The 21,281-nt window shown below is 36.6% G+C and overlaps 1 protein-coding gene across 5 annotated transcripts in view; it reads right to left on the bottom strand.

Annotated features, from left to right (window-relative positions):
* LOC124376431 (cilia- and flagella-associated protein 46) overlaps positions 1–16,669 on the bottom strand; it is a 56,713-nt gene extending 40,044 nt beyond the window's left edge. For 3 of the 5 annotated variants that reach the window (XM_046835518.1, XM_046835534.1, XM_046835542.1), the window contains exons 1-19: positions 16,378–16,656; positions 16,125–16,246; positions 11,959–12,090; positions 11,699–11,763; positions 10,451–10,615; positions 10,215–10,338; positions 9,908–9,996; positions 6,920–7,066; positions 6,719–6,818; positions 6,538–6,636; positions 5,396–5,586; positions 5,032–5,260; positions 4,729–4,849; positions 3,823–3,943; positions 2,633–2,748; positions 2,188–2,267; positions 1,169–1,278; positions 534–746; positions 234–453 (exon numbers count right to left, since the gene is read on the bottom strand). In XM_046835518.1, coding sequence (XP_046691474.1) covers positions 234–453; positions 534–746; positions 1,169–1,278; positions 2,188–2,267; positions 2,633–2,748; positions 3,823–3,943; positions 4,729–4,849; positions 5,032–5,260; positions 5,396–5,586; positions 6,538–6,636; positions 6,719–6,818; positions 6,920–7,066; positions 9,908–9,996; positions 10,215–10,338; positions 10,451–10,615; positions 11,699–11,763; positions 11,959–12,090; positions 16,125–16,246; positions 16,378–16,438 — 2,505 coding nt within the window. In that variant the 5' untranslated portion in view covers positions 16,439–16,656. Of the gene's footprint in view, positions 1–233; positions 454–533; positions 747–1,168; positions 1,279–2,187; positions 2,268–2,632; positions 2,749–3,822; positions 3,944–4,728; positions 4,850–5,031; positions 5,261–5,395; positions 5,587–6,537; positions 6,637–6,718; positions 6,819–6,919; positions 7,067–9,907; positions 9,997–10,214; positions 10,339–10,450; positions 10,616–11,698; positions 11,764–11,958; positions 12,091–16,124; positions 16,247–16,377 lie in introns of all 5 variants that reach the window. The other 2 variants (XM_046835526.1, XM_046835550.1) reach the window with 2 other exon arrangements.
* Between the last annotated feature and the right edge of the window lie 4,612 nt (positions 16,670–21,281).

The raw sequence follows: 21,281 nt of genomic DNA, 5'->3' as shown, positions 1-21,281 counted from the left end.
AAAAGAAAATCAGTCTGGGCTATGTACATTTATGAGGGGATTAGCTAGACTCTATAAACTACACCAAAGCCATTGAACATGGGATTTTCATAAGTCACATCCTTTCTAACAGGGCTTCCAATTATGAATATGTGCTATTCTTGCACAATACTGTTTAAAAGATGCATTTACACAGAGGAAAATTAATAGCAAAATCCATGATTTTGTGTGTGGACACACTAACAGTGTCTTACCTGCAGAGCTTTCTTGATGTCCTGCACAACAGCTGCCTCCAGTTGAATGGAATGAGTGGAGCCTGATTTCTCCATTCCTTTCTTTCCACTTGTTTTAGTCTTGTCTGCCTGAGACTGAAAATACTCCCTCTGTTGAGTAGTATGTCCAGATGTCCCACACCAAGGTTTGATGATACCCTGTGCCACAGCATCACACAACAGGACAAGCAGCACCACTTCCCTATTTAAATAAAGTTTATGCAGTCAGTAACTGCCAGTATAAATTGGGGAAAAAAGATTGATAACATAAGGAAGTCTCACCTTTCATGGCCTGTCTGTCTGAGCAGCTCCACCAACTGGCTGAATGTGGTTACCAGCTTGTTTTGCCTCTTTGCGGCAAGGATGTGGCTGTTATAGTTCCACAAGTACACAGCTGCATTAACCACTAGCCACGGCTCCTGTAGCTCTGCACCGAGTTCTGCTCCTCGTAGTAAATTAGTTGTGGCATAGTCCGACATCTCTTGAATCCAGTCACTGTGGATAGATAAAGTAAAAAAGACACACAAGGCAGATCCTGAAAGTAATGGAGGAATATTGAAAGTGGTTTAATCCTCTAGATTTCACAGCTAATGCCTACCAAACAAGTTAAGAATATTTTGTTAAATGTAAGCAGACTATAACAGGAAATTAGTGCTGCTGAATATGCAAGTAACATCATTCTTTGTCATGTTGAGAGGTTATCCTGTGAGCTTTAGTTAGAACTTCAATCAAGGCATGGTTGTTGATGCCAGTTTGGTTGGTTTGAGTATTTCACTGCTGATTTCCTGGGATTTTCACAGACAACAGTCTGTTGAGTTTTTTTAGTCCAAACCAGTTACTAAATTGTTTGGAAATCATTTCATTAATACTTTTGGATGAAAAGTTTAACTCATTGGTGTAATACTATTTGTGTGTACCTATAAAGAGTCCACTGAGGGTCATCAAGGGTGAGCATTCCTCTCTTAACAGGTGGGACAGGAGAGTCATTTAGTTCGACTCCCTCAGAGCGGAGTTTATGAATAGTTGCCTAAGACATACAAAACAAATCATATCAACCATAAATTAAAACCAGTTAAAAAAATATTAAAGTAAAACATTCATACCCAGTTTTAATGCGCTGTAGCCCTATGAGACATTATGACAGTTTTACTCAAAGTGTGTGTGTGTGTAAGCTAGCTAGCTGCAGTGACTGTGGGCTGTGCTCAAACACAGGTTGAAAAAGCATCAAAGTTAAAGGAGTCACTGAGGAATTAAATCCCTGTGATTCCTACACCTGGCTTCTCCATCAAATTAGTGGGACACCTTTTGAAAATACCAACCTCTCAGAATCCAAGGAAACATTCTGACAAAGAACAAAGAGAAGCTGCTTTCAAAGAGGAGAGCAGTGACAGGGATTTTCTTTCTTTTTTCTTAACGGGCTGCTACTCATTTTCTTTCTCTCAAATCTCTCAAATTTCTCAAGAGACTTGGTTGCAGACCTAAGCCCAGGGGTCCTGGACAATGCTAATAATGTTACTGCCAACCTTTCTCAGCTCATTTTTTTGTAGCTCAGACCATTACTTATTTATATTTCCAGACACTACAGTTTTTCATATTATCTGCAAATTTGAAAATATGATCTGTTAAAAATAGTTTTAGCCTATGTTTCAAAATATAAAAGCTCAGCTTACACACTCATTTATTTTTAACCAGAAAATAAATGGTAAACAATGTGGTAAAGGTACTTTACTGTTAAAATCCTAAAAAGACTGATGTAGCAATCAAATAGGATAAGACCTGCTACTCTTCCTATAAATTTCAATCAGGTTTCATGTAGAAGACTTTCAGTTGCTACAGAATGTGGTGTTAACCTGAGGGCTGAAAGTCTGACCTGTGTGCAACTTAAATATACATCACTGGCACAGCTTTATTCATGAACTCTGAGTGTCTATTCTACCTCAGCATTGATAAAGTGAACCTCAGCCAGTAGACGCAGCAGCTCTCGCTCTCCACTCTCCTCCTTGTACATCTGTTGGCCTGGGTCACATGAATACATACAAATACGTGCACACACACACACACACACACACACACACACACACACACACACACACAATTTATCCTACCAGGAATTTAAGCTGATATACTTATTCTGCCTTCAGTAACTATCAATGAATCATGCACAATGTAATAACTGTCATTAATCTATTAGCCCTAGAGGGTGCAATGTAATGGGAATGTCAAATATTGGTGCTCAAGTTTACATATTTCAAATGTTTTGCATACAAATATGTTAATCCTGGATGTTAATCTATTAAAATAAATCAGTGACCGAGACCACTGAGGACCTGTAATGATTCCAATAGAAAACATAATGAGACTAATGTAAACAGATCTCTTACGCTCGATTTTCCATCTCTTGTCGTCATAAAGCAGACAAAAGCGGCAAGCTGCCCTGCACACATCCCACAACACCTGTTTCCGTGCAGCCTTTACTAGAGACGCCCACAACCTTATTCTGCCAGACAGATGAGAAGAAATAAAAACAATATATATATGAGAAACAAATATATATATATGAGAAACTTTAGCAACACTAGAGCTAACTTCGGTGTTTATATATTCAGGGATACACCCTGGGGGAGCACCAGTCAATTGCATGGCACCATTACACGCACATTTACACACTTCTTTACCCCTACAGCCAATTTAGGTAGCTGATTCACCCACCAGTATTTATCTTTAGAGACAAAGTAGAAATTCTAAAAACCCAGAAGATGCCACGTCACAAGGTGAACACTAGCCAAAATGCTATTGTATATTTAAGTACTATACATTGAATACTGTTGACTAGAACCCTGTTTCTGTATACTCTGTAAATAATGTTTTTGACTATGCATGTGCCTTTTTATATAACAGTCCAGAGATATAAGAAAAAAATAATTAACAAAAGGTAACATAATTTGCATAAACAAACAACAGTGGGTTATTATTAGTGTGTTATTGTTAAACACCACTTCAGACATTCAGAATTCCCACAGCACACCCACTTACACTAAACTTGACTTTCATGTGAAGTATGGAGGGAAGATAAAAACTGAATTTTTTTTTTTTCCCCAGTTAGTTTCAGGGACAGTATTTTTGTATGGCTAAGTTGTATACTATCATATTTAACTTTACAAAAAACAGGGTTCTATTATTGGTTTGGTGTCAGTTAACTGTAATAACCTTTTTAAACCATGCATATTTAGTTGGGTAGCTAGGTTGGGTTATAATAAATAATGAATGCTTTCAAGACCAAGCTGATTTAATGCCATGTTTTCTCTCTAAGTAGAACTTGTTCTGGTATTGGCCCTTTTAATGAGCTCCTCATGGATTCATGTAAATCACTTAGGACTGTCTCACTTGTTCTCCCCACATAATCTTTGAAACCTTTTGCAACACCCCTATGAGGTTCCAATCACAGTTAACAACACAGATCCAGTTGTAGCTCAAATTTCAAACTGACATATGACATGTTAAATGTTAGATTTACGTAAAGTCAAATTTGTATGAAATCAGAGAAATCAGACAAGCTTGAGTAGTCCTTTACCTCTCTCTGTCATCTGTGTCTCTTTCCAGGTTGGCAAAATGACATTCAACTTTTTGTACACAGGTCCTATAATGCTTGGCCTTAGCTGCAAGTTGCTCCACAGTGTCCAGTCGTCCGCTACCTGACAGTCATTATAGAACATGAACATGAACATAGACACCAAACAGTATGTGTAATATTGTTAGACGTAGAATCACATAGTCAAAGAATAAAGGCATTACAGTGTGGTGTTATAGAAATATATTCAGTTGTTGAATGATATAACGCTTGCTACTGAGTATGCCCCTTTAACAACAGCACTTTTGCTGTTTTTTTTGCTGAAATTAACGTAATTGTTCGTTTTTCACATTGTAGGTTTTATGTACAAGTGGCAAGAATGTAAACTGTCTGTGATAAATATAGTGATGAGCAGAATAAATAGAACATTACTAGTCTGGATAGGTCACAAAAAAAGACTGAAAAAGTTTGCAGTTCAGCCGTTATGGTCTTGGCAGTTTCGTAGGTTTTTTCTTCTGTAATGTCAAGTTGAGCTGAGTAGCCTGATGGCATGTGGGAAAAAGCTCTTGCAGAGTCTGTTAGTTTTGCAAATCTATAGACCTGTACTGAGTTGAAAAAAAAACTCAAAATAATGTTTATGGGCTTGCAAACGTCAGCCCCTAAGGGTAACACTGTGCTTTATCACTGTTAGACACAGGCACCGGCAGAGGATGAGAAAAGGTCAATCTGAGGTATTTGTTTCCACAGATCTATGAGGTGTAGAGCAAATGTACGGAAAATGCCAGTAGCAAAATGAGTGGTGCCCCACATAAGCATTTGTAAAGTGCATGTTAACTACTGTGTCCAATAACACCCACAGATTTTTGACTGCCAAAACATCAAAAGCTATGCATATTGAGACAATAATACCTTTGGCTGTGCTGTCTGCATCCAGGACCATCTGGAAAGTGTCAGGTGCCAAAGCAATACCAGCACTAACCAGTATGGGGCGCCAATTCTTTGCTGGTTCATTACCAAGATGCTCTTTTGTCTTCAAATGCAAGAAACAACAAACAAATAAAATCCAAACATTACAACAGTAGAAATCTGCCCTTGATTTAATTGCTTGCTCATTACGGATCAATATATCTACACTTAAGCTCATTACAGATATTAGGCTAGCATCAGACTAATAATATAATAACAACACATGCAGCCTGAGAGTGATCAGACCTGTTGAATGAGCATAGCTGCCTGGTCCTCTGGGCGTGTGGGAGTGCTATAAAGTTTGCTGCGCAGTTGAAGGCAGTGAAGAGAGAAGGACAGACGCTGATGAAACTGGCCGTTCTCATCCAGGCCAAGGGCTGCGTGGAGATGTTGTATTGCAGGCTCTAACCTCTCCGCTTCCTCCTCTATTGCAGCCAGCTCAGCATGGACCTGACACCGCATGTCCAACAACATGCTAGTGATACACATGCAAAGACTTTAATTACAACTCTCTTGCAGGTATGAATACAAAATACTTTTGTACGTCGCTCTAGATAAGGGCGTCTGTTAAATGCCACAAATATTAATGTAAATACAAATACACACAAACCTATTGATGTCTTCTAGGGCTTTTGAGAGTGTGAGCAGGGGACTTTTGATGTTTTTCCGGAGATTATGCTGGAGCAGAGGTAAACAGCTGTTCCACAGAGCTGCACACACACTCTGTGTCACCTGAGCATCTCCTTCTCTCACTGCCCTGAGGAGCAATGCTTCTAAACGGGTTACAATCCTCAACTGGGTCTGAGAACGGAAAATACACAGGAATAGTGCACAGTACATACAGACCATCAGAGCATGCGAGCAGAGCTAAGGGAACTGGTTAAATAAAGAGCAATAATTACACTTTAATTACACTTAAATGTTTGTAACTTTGAAAGCAGTTACTATTCATTATTACAAATACTACATTAAATGGTCAAACCCCCATAGGTCTATGCAACTGCACAGGAAGTGTCTATGCTGCATTACGAATTGAGAAAACTCTCCATGTTATTCTTGGACCTTTAGCAACAGGTTGTTCTCATAAAAATGGAGAGAACATGGATACAACTGACTTCCCATCAAACCTCCGCCTATGAATCTACTCTTGTCCATGTGAAATAAGCATGTTCATGATCAGGTTTGAACTTATGGACCAGCTGCTTTGACAGCAACTTCAAAGAATCAAACAATCCAGGATCATTTAAAATCCTCAACATTAAAATCCCGCTAACTGAGTAATCCATGTACGAAGAACGGACCTTTGGGATCTTGTTGTTGCCTTCCCTTCTTGGCCTGCAGAGAATTTTTTTTCTCCTTCCCTGCTTAGCTGATGATTTGGTTAGATTTTGATTACTAATGCACGGTAAATATCTTTTGTTGACATGATTCTTGCAATTCCATTGGTGGCTCCAGTTCTTTGTGTTTTTTCTTTTTTTCTTTGTTTCTTACTTTTTGTCATTGAAAGTTATTCTCTATTTTCATCTGCCTCCTTGATCAATGGAATCCTTAGCTACTTCTGAGTCATTTATAATTATACTGCCTGAAGTCATACACTTATATTCGACGAATGTGAAACTATTTATTTGTCTTTCCAAGCATGCATGAAAGCATTTTCTATTGGAACACCGTAGTTAATTATAAAACCACCATAGATTGATACCACATTAAGCTAATGTATTAACAATGTTAAAGTAAATCTAATATCACTACCTCAACACTGCTTTTGGTGTAGTCCTCAATGTTGGAGTTTTGTTTCATAAGCACCAGTTCACACTCAACACACTCCACCATGATGTGCTTCCCAACAGCCTGCATTGAACATAAAACATATGTTATTGAACAATTGTGTGTAATGAGTGTTTTAAGAATATACAGCATCAGGAATACTCACAGTCTCATCAATATTCTTTAGTTCCTTTATACATTCCTCTGCTATGATCTGCTCTTTAAAATGTAGAGACAGAAAAGCCAACTGAAGAAGGAGATCAATCCTGCCATAAAAAGGTATTGATCACTGTATCACTCATATGTATACATATAATAAGTGATGATGTACAATGCTTAATGTTTGCAATAGTCATAACAGATTTACCTGCTGGACACTGTCATACAACGGCTGTCATCAGTGTCAATACTATGACTGTTAGAAGCAGATGATTGGGACTGGGATTTATGTGTCAAGAGGACAAAAATCTCTCTTAGTTCATCTGGCTCTTTTCTGCCTGCATTCACAGTGAGTCTAGAAACAGAAGAGATTTATATTAACACTCTGGTACATTATTTATGCCCCACTCACTTTGACTGTGAAATGATGCAGTCACTGCAGAACACTCTGGAGTTTGGTGCTCGTGAAAGGCTAATTCTGTTTGGAAAATCCAGTCAGGCACAGTTAAAGGCTAAAGCACCCAAACGCAGGATGCAACTGGAGTAGAATTAAGCAGTGTTTAATAGAAGTAGCAAGCAGAGAAAATGCAAATGTCTGGAAACTTATGAACATTTCTACAGGGTAATATAGAAAATGCAGAAAAAAACATTAACAGTTTAAACAGAACAACAACATGGCAGACAGAGTCAAATCCAATAACATTTCCAAAATCAGGCACTTTTAAAAGAACCTCCAATCCTAATCGCATAAATTCCACCAGATGTTTTGAGAAATTATTTTGAGATTCTGATCACAATATATGCACACAATAATTTCTAACAAATCCCAAAGGACTTTTGTTTTAACAGTAGCCATTAGAAAATGGGTAAATTGTCACCATTTATTCAAGCAATGATCGATGAATGGGCCTAAAACGTCAAGAAAATATTTTCAGATATAAAGTCCAGTCCAGGTGACCGGTTCCAATTGCAGCTTCCACATGTCCATCCTCCACAAAGTTCTATGTGTTCAGCTTTCTGCTCAAACAATTGTGCATTAAATGCTTTGCTATAGCAGCACCGCTAGCCCAATAAGATTTATTTTTCTTGCCTGGGTAGCAGAAGGATGTTTTGTTGAATTTCATATCTGTAGGAGCTACGGCTTGATGTTCATTCATCTTTAGTGAGTAATACAATTTGAATAAAAGCAAGAGCAAGAAAAAGTACAAGAATGCTAACAATAGTGTTCCAAGTTTGCCCCTCTAAATATACAGTTATGCTTGTATAACTGAGTGCAAATTCTCCCATGGATTTGAATAAAAGAAGCAGTGAAGATAAAAGTTACATTTAAAAAATGTAACAAATGAAATCTTAGGTATCCAAAAATAAAACAAATCACCTGAAAAAAGGGGCCATTTTTAAAGATCTGATATGAAAAGAACAGTGAATAAGAAAGATGTCGTATAGTATAAAAAAGATCAATAAACAAAAGCTGTCTCGAACATTGCAGGTCTACAAAGGGTAACTATGATTTCCTCTTGTTCAACAGATTTAATCATAACTGCACAATACATAGCCACTCTATGGGTTTTCTATCCACATGTAAATAATTGGTACACATAACCTTCACTATGTCACCTCGAGGGAATCTCACTACAGAAAATAAGTCAATACAACTTGTGCTTTTGAAGGCCATTCTTAGTGTGGGAACATTTAAATGAAACAATGTAAGACTTACAGATATATAATTCAAATATACTAGGGCTGCAACAACTAATCAGCAAAAATCAATAATAATCGATAATAAAATATGCTGTCAGCGAATGCCATATTGATTAGTTTGGCTGATCAAGTTACGAGTTAGCGTGACGGTAAGATAACTCAAAAATGAAACGATGCAGAGTACAGGTCAACCCGCAGCAGGAACAAGTGTGCGTCCCAAGTCATCTAAGCCATAAGAGCATTTTATGCATGCTTGTTTGGCATGGAAGCACCACAGTGATGCACGGGCACGTGAAAATAAAACACACCGATGTCACGGGTGAAGGCGAAACATCACGGTGAGCAAAAACTGTATAATCCTCATCATGTGCAAATGGTGTAGTTTAATGAAGTGTTATTGAGTAAACTGTTTGTTTGTAACTTTGGGACAGTCGCACTGGATCTGTTCTGTCGTGACTCGCGAGCATCAGGTTGCACAATCAGCTCGCTCGTGACATAGTGATGGATTCAATTAAAACGGTGCAAACAAACACTAAATCTAAAAGCAGCAAATAACAGCAACAATACCCAATTTTCAGGTCTAAGTAAATGCTTATACTTTTTTACACTAATGCATAAGCCCTGTTAGCTTGCTGCGTTTCTCCACTCCATTCTCTTTTTATAGCCTTTGTCTACTTCAACAGTAACTTATCTGTTTCAAACGTGATGTACTGCGACTTTACTACGTTCAAAAGCTTAAATGTTTGTATATTTAATTTATGCATATATCATTTCATTATTATACAAAATTAAATTCATTATATATTCTAGATGCTTATATCTTCACAACTCTCGTAATCGTCAAAACATATTTTATATATTATATTTATTATATTGCATATAGATGTTTTAAGCATGGTGGTCAACTTGCCATCTGCAAAATACAATACCAATGTTGATTCGTATTGTATTGCAAATTGCTACACCTTTCATACTCAAATGCTTTTATTTTTTATTTTACCAGGAAGAAACAACCAATCATAAGTCAAATCAAGGAAGAAATCAAGGAGAAATCCTCCATGCACTCCTCAAAAAGCAGCTGCTATAAGCTTTAAAATGTCTAAATTAAAGATAGTTAAACACAGTATGTGGTACACAGTACATTTTTTAAGTACAATTTTATACATACATACCCTGAATTAGGGAATTAGGGTTTTATGCGATTAACTGATAATTAAAAAAGAAATGTTGTGCGATCAATCGATTATCAAAATAGTCGTTGGTTGCAGCCTTAAAATATACATTCAACAACAATAAGAAAATGAGCAAATGCATCAGACGAAAAGTAGTATAATGCAGTATAATATCACTGGCACATTATATGCAATACTTGTGTATTACATTTAATTAACATTTTTTAATTGATATGAACACAAGTATTGCTTATTATGTGCCAGTGATATTATTAACAAACAAAAAAATAAATAAGTCACTGAATACTTTGAAATCAACTCACTTTTTAAGCTTTTGGAGTTTATAGATGGCAAGTAATTGTGGTCTTGCTTTTGTCAGAATGTTGGAGACATCTATAAGATCATGCTGCACCTGTGAATCATGTCAAACAATATATCAGCACATAACAGTGATTATAAAATCGGCAACACATCTAGGGAACTGACGTTGAAAAATAAGGGGACAAAAAGGAAATATACAGGTCGTGTTTGGGAGCATATTGCTGAGACCATGACAGTCAGGGGTGCTCAGCTGTGAGGGCAGACTGTAATAAACTGTGCAATTGACCAAAGGGGAAATAAATGATTTACCTGTATGGAGAAAATTTGAGGATACAGCTCGGGTGTGTGCTGCTGGATAAATTTAGAGGTGACCTTGGAAAAATCAGCAGCATCGTTCTTTTTTCCAGCATCCACCAGGCACTTCACAAGGAGCCTGAAAATAAAATCAAGAGTATTTGGAAAAGGAGCCTCAATACACACTAGTAATATTGTTCAGCAAAAACAGCTAACAAAAAAAACAAAAAAACAGATGGAGCTGATATTACATCATTAGTTCAGCACGCCAAATGTAGTCAGGCTCGGCTACCTCCTCCAGAGCACTGAGCACCTGCGTGAGAGAGGATACCAGGTACCGCCGCCAACAAGGGCGTAGAAAAGCTCGCACTGTTTGTAAGTATAGAACAGAAGCATTGAAGACTAGAAAATGGTATCTACATAAAGAGAGAGAGAGAGAGAGAGAGAGAGAGAGAATTAGATATGCAAAAATAAACAAAAAAGACATGGTTTTAAGGAGTATTCATACATTAAATAGTATTGTTGACCTGACCTATTTGTACTAGGATATGTTTTGATGAAAATCACAAGGCAAGCAATACGTCATGGTGTGTGTGTGGTTATAGTGTTTAGAAAAACATGGTAAAAAAGGATTTAGGGTGTGTCATCCCATAAGATGGCAGAATCAGCATCACTTTTAACACTTTCTAGCAGTTACGTTTATCTTAAAACACCAGTGCTTTGGGGAAACTGAGCCTACTTTAATTATTCAGTGCTCTCTCTCATGAGTGCTGATGTCTTATTTCCCAGTACATCTCAGGCAGTAACAGCCTTGCAAATGATGTGCAGAAGCTTAGGCAGCATAGTGACCAGTTTCTATTTAAATCTAACCAATAAGTATGAGTGCTAGGGAGAATCATCAAACCAAAAGGGCAGCTGAAGACACTATAAGAGAGCCAATTTAACCACTAGGCAGTTACTGTATCTGCATCTTAATTTTCTTAAAAAATGCCTCTTAAGAAAATAATCGGACCTATGACTCATTGTATTCTCTCATAACACATGATATTTGGGGTTACCTATTCATATTTTTACAGTATGAAGTGTGTGGCTGTGGTTAAATGATATTGCATACTATCGTGTGATGTGCTAAAAAATTGGTTTTGGCATTTGAACAGCTCTTATCAAACCTATTTTTGCTTAAACCGTAACTTATCCTTTACTAATCGCCGAAAGCTAACTCAAAATTAGAACATTTATGATAAATTATGATCATGTGTAGAAATATTACTCATTTATTTAAAGACTTAAATGTAATATGCCTTAGCTACTACAGGGTTGGAATCTTTATAACATTTGTAAGATTATGTCCCAAAGTATACCTAACTGTTTTTTTTTTTGTGATCCACAATGAGATAAATGGCCCAACATTAATATCTCACACTTAAACAGCAAATATTCTAATGCAATTGTAAGGAGAAGAAATTCTCCTCCATTTTTTTGCTACCTACACAACCTACCTTGGCTTGTCTTTGGATATCTCTATAGCCTTCAGATAGTATGTAACAGCTCTATCCATGTCCTCCTGGAAATAGAACACAAAGAAACAATAAAAATGTTGATTTTAATAAAACACATAGGAGTTACAAAAAATATGTGCCTAAGCATGCACTAAAGAAGATCTATACCCTCATGATCTTTGACGCACATGCTTCTTATATAATGTTACCCAGAAGTGACTATAAAGCCTCTAATGAATCCAGGAAGCATGGATACTTACCACAGAGGCAACAGTGCGTGGTGAGTTCAGCTGAGCCTGGCAGAAGTATGCGCGGCATAGAAACTGATTAGGTGGGGGTTTGCTCTCTAAGTACATCATTAGGCAGTCCTCTGTGATCTCCCTACATCCCAGCTGAAACAGCAACACATACAAACTCAACCAAATACACTATGAGTCCAGATAATTAATATTTCAGTTCATTGCTGCATTTATACCGCCTAATTAAAACCCCCCTTGAGCATGTGACTCATGATAATTGGGGAGAAATACAGTATAAAGAGCATTTAGCTTTGTGTACTTTAAAACCAATGATTTGTGTTTTGTTTTTATATATTGTAACAATTCAACATTACAACTTCCTTTTATATACAAAACAGTAAGTTCCTAACCAAGTTCAAGTCCATACTGCAATTCTGCATGTACTAGATGCGATCAAGTTCGTAGGGCTGAAACGTTTCCTCGAGTAACTCGAGTAATTCGATTGCAAAATATTTTTTCGTCAACGCTTCGTTTAGTCATTTTATCTACACATGGAGCACTGCTTCCCCACGGATCATTATTACTGACAGACCACCCGCTGACCTCTGGAGCATTCTGGACAGGTAAACACTATGCCCGTTTCTGCTACATAAAATAATTTTTTTGCCTAATCCCGACTATTTTTCTTGCAATTCTGCTTTTATTTTTCGAAATTCGATTACATTTTACATTTGACTACTACATTTCTCCATTTTCTTTTTGCCATTTAGGCAGCATCACCCCCTCTGTACAGCCAGAAAACTTTACACATTAAAATGAAATACAGCAGGCGACAGAGGTGGCTTAGTTCATACACCAACATCTTAAAATGACAACATGGTTACCATTGGATTCACCAGAAATGTTGGATGTTTACGAGAAATAAAGTCGGAATTGTGAGAAATAAAGTCGCAATTGCGAGAAATAAAGTTGCAATTAACAGAAATAAAGTCCAAATTGAGAGAAATAAAGTCACAATTAACAGAAATAAAGTTGCAATTTAGAGAAATAAAGTCGCAATTAACAGAAATAAAGTCCAAATTGAGAGAAATAAAGTCAGATTTGCAAGAAATAACGTCGGTATTGCGAGACAAAAAGTCACAATTAGGCACTTTTTTTTTTTGAGGCATAACGGGCTTCTACACAACACAGAATATGCTGCAAAATAAAAAAATGGGAAACAGGCAGAAGGAGGATAAGATTTAGGTCAAAGAAAATGACAAAATGTTTTCAAAGTTTGGGATCATTTCAAACAAAATCATACAGAAAACTCTGCCTGGTAGGAAGTACTGCAGTAATGCAGCAGATAACTGACTTATTTCAAAACCCTCTCCATTGCACATTAAGATGTTTCATGCATTTTGTAGATAAAGAGCTTTAGTTTTTAAGTGTTTGGTGCTTGGGATTCTTTTCAAACTGATCTCTTTTAAACTAAGAGCTGCACCACACATAAGCAAGTTTGTATCGCACAGCAGTTACAGAAAATAACATTTTTATGGTGAACAAGCTGTGAGGAATTTCAAGGCTTGTAAAAGGAAAACATTTATTTATCAAATAAAGGCTTTATAAAATGCTATACCAGCGTATTACTTTTTGTTATGCAGATCCTGATTGAAAAAATATGCTTAATGACACTATTTGAAAATACTTCATGAGCTTATTTGATTTTAAAAACCATTTGTCAAGTAATGTAAATGGCATTTGTTGTGTTTAATGTACATGAAAAATAATTTCATGTGACCATTTACTTAATATGTAAAGATAAAATGTTTGGAAGGAGAAAGTAAGGTTTGTTATACTCAATTTATTAATTTCTGTATCCTTTACATTGACATTCTAGAATTTTTTTCGCATTCATGTCACCAATTAACTAATTGCTACAGATAGATAACTAAATTCAATACAATAATTAATAATTAATTAATAGTTTTATTTCTGGAGCAATAGTAATAGTAAGTGTGGCTAGTTTGTCAAAGTGCACCCTAACATATTCACTTATATCAATAATCATGTAGGCATTTCATTTGTAACTGTAGTCCATCTGTTCTTATCTACAATTTGTTAAATTTCCTCTATCCGATTGCATCAGTGGAAAGTGACCACCACTGGAATCTTGCTTACCATTATGAATTCAGTATTAGACCATTCCCAACACAGCAATGGCGCAATATTCCATTTCTGGCACTAATTAAAAACAAAATGAGATCTACAATGAGCCAAAACAGACTTAATCATTCGCCTTGACGAAAGTAGTATTCCGTGCGAATTGTTTTTTTCCAGGATTGTTAAGGACTTCTCTATAAGAAAAGCAAGGGAGAAAAATCTTAAGTAGGAGTCTGTGTGTATGATTGTGCTGCTGCCGTGCTTATTGTATAATTATAGCTTTGATTTATTCAGCATTGCACAATGGATTGATCTGAGTCTTTGTAAAGCATGTTGTGAGTTTGTCTCCACAAATCACAGTGTTTTGTACAGCTGCTGTTGTATCTGTTGATTTAGAAAGCTTAAAGCTGTTACCAGCTTGCAGATGCACTGTGTATGCCAGTCCTCCCTGAGAGTGTCACTGTTTGTGGGCCATGTAACACTCCTAGCATACTTTTACACATGGATTAAAATATTGTTTTTTCTGTCAACATACAAGGAGTTTGGAGGGCATACAAAGAGTATCCTAGGTTTGCATGACCACCTTAATCCACTACTGACAAAAGGGGGCTATATATAGAATGTGATGTTTAAAAAGAACATATGATGGTCAGGTGTGATGTCAAGTGTCCACAAACTTCTCTGTGTAGCATATTTTTGGAAGTGTACCAAATCAAATGCCCAATAAGTACAGTGGTCCCAGGAACTCGCAGGGGTTACGTTCTAAGAATCTGCAAATTTCTGATGCACCCCCGCAGCCCCTATGGTACTTTAGTGAATTCATCTAGACATTATGTCACTTTATAAATGTAATAGTGTACAGCATTTGATTTAAAATGTTATTCCTCACGTTCCTGAACAGTGGGTCCCAATGCAGATTCCCGCAAAGTTTAAGATAATCCGCAACTTGCTATTAGTTAGGTTCCAAATGAGAATCTGTATAGCTAGAATGATGGTTTGACAACTGGGTTTCTATTTAAATGATGAATAATTATATTATCACATTGCTTTGGCTGTGCAGGTGTCTGAATACAAAGTGCATCTTGGCACTAAAGGTGACCAATAGAGAGGAGGTACATTTACAGCATTTGGCAGACACCCTTATTCACAGTGACTTAAGATTACATCCATACAACTGAGCCATAAAGGGTTAAGGGCCTTGTTTAACTGTCTAGCAGTGGCAGCTTGGTGATGTGGGATTTTAACTCATGCCCTGCTGACTCAAAATCTAACAGCTTAACCACTGGCCTACCACTTCTGTGAGCTTTGTGGTTTAAGCAATAGTGGGCTGTCAGGGCCAGAAGGGCCTTGTATGCTTGCATTCACAATGTCAGAATCACTGACACATTTTAATATATGATACGTTTTAATATTTGTAGCTAAGTGCACAAGTTCAAATACAATTCATGTGGATTTAATAGCAGTTTTTTCATTCCACAATCGTTGACAAAGGAGAAAATTTTGATTTGGTTGCAGATACCTATTAACAAAAAATTAAATACTAATATGCAAGACTTTTCAAGAAAAGTTGGGCATTGTGAGGAAAGATCAGAAAAAAAACATTTAAATATAATTGTTAAACTTTTTTATACTTTAGCATTTATACTTTAGCATTTTCTTTCCCATAGAATTTGCACAAAAACACACAATTTGCCTTCATTTCAAATCCCTTAGAAAAACTAAATGTACGGAAAAATGAACAGTAAAGCACAGAAAATCTGGGGTAATTTTATGAGATAATCATTGATTCTTTTGCTAGAGATGATGTTTGCAGGTGGCTCAGCAGTGGCTGCAGTGAAAGGAAACTTGTTCAATTGTGTTCATTGGGTTTCATGCTTCAGTAATGCCATTCATTTTTGCTGCATGAGATACCTTTCAGTTATAATGCTATTAAGAGGTGCATTGGCTCAGGTAGGTCTGAGTTTAGGGATATGATACCTTGCACAGGTAAATTTTGATTTTGAAGCTGGTCTGATGATGCAGGTAGGAGTTCAGGAAGTGCTTACCACGAGAGCCTGCTCTGCACACAGCACATACAGCTCCGGGAGAAAACACTGAGGATCTGATGCAGCTTTTCCCGACATCGCGTCTTTAATTGTGGCATAAGCTCTCCTCAGAGCTGCAGGATCTGCACGAATTAATGATAATGTGTTCAAATGACTTGTAATAAACGTGTTCAAACTTGTAAGACTTCTAACTATTATTAGCGTTGTAAATTACTAATGCGTATATTGTTGTGTTAAATTAAAAAAAAATTAAATTCATTAGTACCGTCTTTATCCTGCGCTTGCGTCAGGTACTGCCGGATTCGGAGATCCATTTTCAGCGCGAGACCTTTTACAGTCCGACAGATTACCGGAAATAACCAACTGTTCTGCTCGAAGGCTTAGAAAAATACACGAAAGATATCCAAGACAAGCAAAACAACCAAGTGAAATTTGTTTGGTAGTAGTTAAGTGTGTAATTCTTCGAAACGTAATGTAGTTTAAACAGAATTAAGGTTAAATTCAGCAGCTAGCCGAACTCACAGTCACTCCGTGTCCGCGTGCCCGTAAACACACACGCCACACGCACGGTATCTTAGCAACGACACTTAGCAAGCTCAGCGCGTGCGCGCGCGCGCGCGTTACACGGAAATACAGCGACAAGTGCGAAAGTGAACGCAAAACCTGAATGCTTTAGTACAGCACTTCATCTATAACTGATCCCTTCTAAAAAATACTCTCGAAACTTTTCTGAAATACTCTGAAATAGTTTATAATACCAAAAGGAAGATGTCATACATTTATATTGCGTTGCCAGTTTATTAAGTATAATAAATTAAGTATAAAAAGAGATGTTACACCACGTGACAACTCAGAGGTCATTTTATGTGTTGATGCATTACATGTCCAGTTTGTGAACCAGGGGCGTAGATTACACTGGGGACGCGGGGGACATTTATAAAAAGTAAATTCGTCCCCCGCACTTTTTTAGTGGAGAGTGTGTGTTCACGACATGTTGAGGTTTTAATGGAGCAATGTATATAAATGCAGAGTGATTTAAAATTCAAAGAGACCAGATAGTCTATACAAGACGTTCACGTATCCATGGCAATCAGTCACTCACTTGTCACGTCATCATCACGCGCCCTAGTACTGTCGCTCGAGTCGCATCCGCGGTCCCGCGCGCGATCCAACATTCGGTTGCGATGATCTCACAGCGGCAAAAACCGCTTCACCCTTTTTACAAAAAAGTCAAGCAGTGTAAATTGGCATATGGTATCCGATTTGTGTTGCACAATATGTAGTAACTTTGCCTGTTGCTCTTGTTGAATAATTAGCATGTTTTAAATGATTTAAAGGATTATAAGGAAAAATAGCTGCTTGGACAAGCGTTCACTTTTTTCTGTGTATTTTCCTTAAACTCTTTTATGACGTCTTTTGTTTTAACAAGTGTGTTATCAAAACCCTTCAAATAAAATAAAATGTTGAACTGAGATTTTACAGCATTTTTAACTCTGCCAATTCTACATAATATCAAGTATGTGTCACAGTATGTACACGGAGAGACGAGGACACGAATAGTAACATTAAAGATGTAATTTTAATAATAAGGAGCAGGTAAAGCACACATACATACAACGTAGTAAAGTCGATAACCGACAATGAGTAAAGACAGTGGTGATGAGCATAAATAGAGTCCGGGTGAACAGACAGGTGAAGACGTGAAACAAACAAGGTGGATGACGGGGTGCAAAGGATGATGGGTAATGTAGTCCGGCGAATGAGGGTAGATGACAGGGGAAACGTTAAAGTATGCTGATAGAAACGATCTTTATTTTATGGGGTGCTCTTTCATAATTTTACGTTTTTATGTGTTGTCAAGAATGAGCAAAAATCAATTCACTAAATGTTTATTTCATCTCATTGTATAGTTGATATAGGGTCTTGACATGTTTGTCAGTTGACTTCAATACATATTTTCTTTCAATAGTTTGTTTTGAATTACTTGTTTTATTCCTGAAACATGGACTGTAGAATAGAACAAAATGAAGTATTATTTGAATGTGCAAGTATCCATTAATGTGTGCCATGTACTGTGCATACACAAAATGCAATTTAAAATATGTAAACAATATACTCTTAGTACCATTATAAGGACATCTTTGTACTTTATACTCAAAAAGGTTCACATTACTACCTTAGAGTACCAATGTGTACCTTAATGTACAACTATACATTTTTGGGGTAAATAAGGTACAAAGATGTCCTTTTAAGGGTACTGTCCCAGTGGCAAGCTGTTGTATTTCTTTCTTTCTTTCTGTTTTATAATCATATATAATCATAAAGCATATAAAGCAAAAAAAAATGATTAAAATTAAACCTGTCAATTAAACAAGGGTTAACTGAAAAAAACAAAAACAGGTAACACTAGACATTTTGTCCCCCCCACTTTTGAAATGATGGCTACGCCCCTGTTGTGAACACCAGAGCATCACACCTTAATGTCTAATAGTTGGAAGGGAGGTTCAAACGTGTTCCCACATCACAATGTGTATGAAGCAGGAAAGGTTGCCGATCAAAGAACTTGTTTGTCCTGCACAGAGCCCTGTCCTCAACCCCATTGAACATCTTTGAGACAACCTCAAATGCTGGCTACATGTTTGACCTGAACTCGTCTGACATCATTGCAAAACTCCATTAATACTTTTGTGGATGAATCGGAACTTGTTTTGCTGTAGTTGTTTGGTTATACAGACAATGACGAATGTCTAGGTAATGAACTATAGTCTCTGATTGTACATGTTCCACCCAACTTCACCAACATTAACAATAATTATGATGTTGGAGAAGTTGGGATGGACTAAATGGAGGAAATCAGAGAACTCTCAGAGTTTAAATATGTTTTTATTGGGATATATGCACAAATAAATTTGATGTATTGTGTATTTGTGTGCTTTGCAATGCAAAAAAGCTTGAAAAAAACATTAAGCGATAATAATACACAAAATGTCAAAGATCAACCAGCAAGAGAAAGACAGTAGGAAAGAAAGTAAGAACTTAAACACCCATTTCATGTTAATTGTCGGTCAAACATCTGGATTGGATAAAAAAACATCTGTGCAGTCAATGGGAAAGGAGATGAACAGAAGGCTCAACAGGGCAGATGGGATTTTTACATAAGAGAGAGAGAGAGAGAGAGAGAGAGAGAGAGAGAGAGAAGCGAACAGCACGGCTACAGGCAGGTTACAGTACATCTGCAGTGTATGTATATTAGGTTTGCATTTCGAATCATTTTTACAAATTTTACTAACAAGTAATTATAAAAAGTATTGAGTTGAGTTTAGTTGAGTTGAGGTGAGTTGAGGTGAGTTGGGGTGATAATGACATGCAAGCTGCAGTACTGAATGCACTCTTTCATACCATGCAGGTTCTGATGGGATTGTTTATTCTACAGGGCACAGATTTAATTTAAATTTAATTTAGGACAACCAAAATAACTTGTTTGACTAAATATTTAGTTGGTGCACCTTATATAATGAGAGAGAGAGAGAGAGAGAGAGAGAGAGAGACAGAGAGCTCTCAGGTGCTGCAGATACCGTATGTTTTAGATACTTTTAAGTGCCTTTCAAACAGGGCTATTTATAGAAAAAGGGGAAAATAATTTGAGACTGTAAGAACTAAGAGTATCTTTTTAATTTAGCTTTGTGCACCTTTCATTGCTTGTTTCATATAACTTTTCTTCTTGAGAAAGCAAACATATTTCATGTTTACCCAGTAGTCTTTTTTTTCTCTGTAGGTTTTTTGCTTGATTTTCTGCTCAGCTGGAGCTTTTTTGTGTGCAGTGTTGTATTGGACCGTGCTGAAAGCAGGAGGACATGTTTTCAAGCAATTTTTTAAGAACATCTATGCCCACCACTGGAGATATAAAGTGAATAGCACAGCAAGGCAATACCGATCTTATTGCATGCATACTACTGGGTTCACCAGAACATAATTAAATCAAAGGTAACAGGAAACATCCAACATATAAATGTAGTTTATTAGTCCATGACTCATATTTCACTTAATAACATCTTTATTAGACTCAAGGTCATTTTTCAAAAGTATTGCTAAAAGAGTTGTGAATGTATTGAGAAAAAATTTTCATAGTTTATTATTGAGTCACATGCTACTCTATAGTAAGATATACAGTAAGAAGAATAAGTAGGTAGCATAACAATGAAAATTAATGAAAATGTAACACATGAATATTGTAATAGCACGTTTTGTTTTACATTACATTTTAATAAATTACTTCAACAGGTTTTTTATATTTCTTTTTTATCTATAATACCAAAAAATCAGGGTGGTATGGAGACGGATGATCCGCTGTGCCGACCCCTAATGGGAGCAGCTGAAAGGGGAAGAAGAAGAAGAAGAAGAAGAAGACCTTAGCAAAAAATCATTATTGTTATGCATCCTGACTTGAGTAACAATTATAAACAAACACACTATTTAAAACTATCTGTATTGTAATTTTGCACATTTCTATAGTATCATGCTTATTTTAGATTTGCAGAGGCAAAGCGGTGCAGTATATTTTCCCCATATTCTGTTTACTGGGTTTGCTCTGGGTTCCCCTGTTCTGTTTTTGCCAATAAAATACACATGCCTGTGGATAACCTCCAAATAGAATACACATTTAGAGAGAGTACTAAAATATTCATTTTTCACTGCTGATAAAGATTATGTAATTCTTTATCTTGAACTTTTACATTTATTTTCAAAAGCTGCTTAAAGTCACAGTTTTTAAATAAGTGTAAAGCATAGGACTACCGAGTAGGAGCATAAGTTGAGGTGATTTTCTGCTGGAAATGGATGCTTTGAAGATATTGCCAGAAATATTGCTATGCAAGCACTTGATGCCAGATTCACTGGGCAATATATTTATAAATTAAACAACAATAAATCATTTTATTTTATACCATCTTTTTTCACACTTAATTTCGAATAGAAAGTCGAGTGGGAAAAATGACAGTAATTGAATTAAATTGTGTTTATAGCAGTCCCAGAAAGGCATGTCAGTTATATATACGTAACACATACCCTGAACGTATAACCTGAAATGTAAAGACACAGAGACTATGTATATGATATGACAATAATATCATAATATAATATATAATCTTAATTAAATAC

Source organism: Silurus meridionalis, chromosome 2 (genome assembly GCF_014805685.1).
Source record: "Silurus meridionalis isolate SWU-2019-XX chromosome 2, ASM1480568v1, whole genome shotgun sequence".
In the NCBI taxonomy this organism is placed as follows: domain Eukaryota; kingdom Metazoa; phylum Chordata; class Actinopteri; order Siluriformes; family Siluridae; genus Silurus; species Silurus meridionalis.
This window is presented reverse-complemented; position numbering and strand designations above follow the sequence as displayed.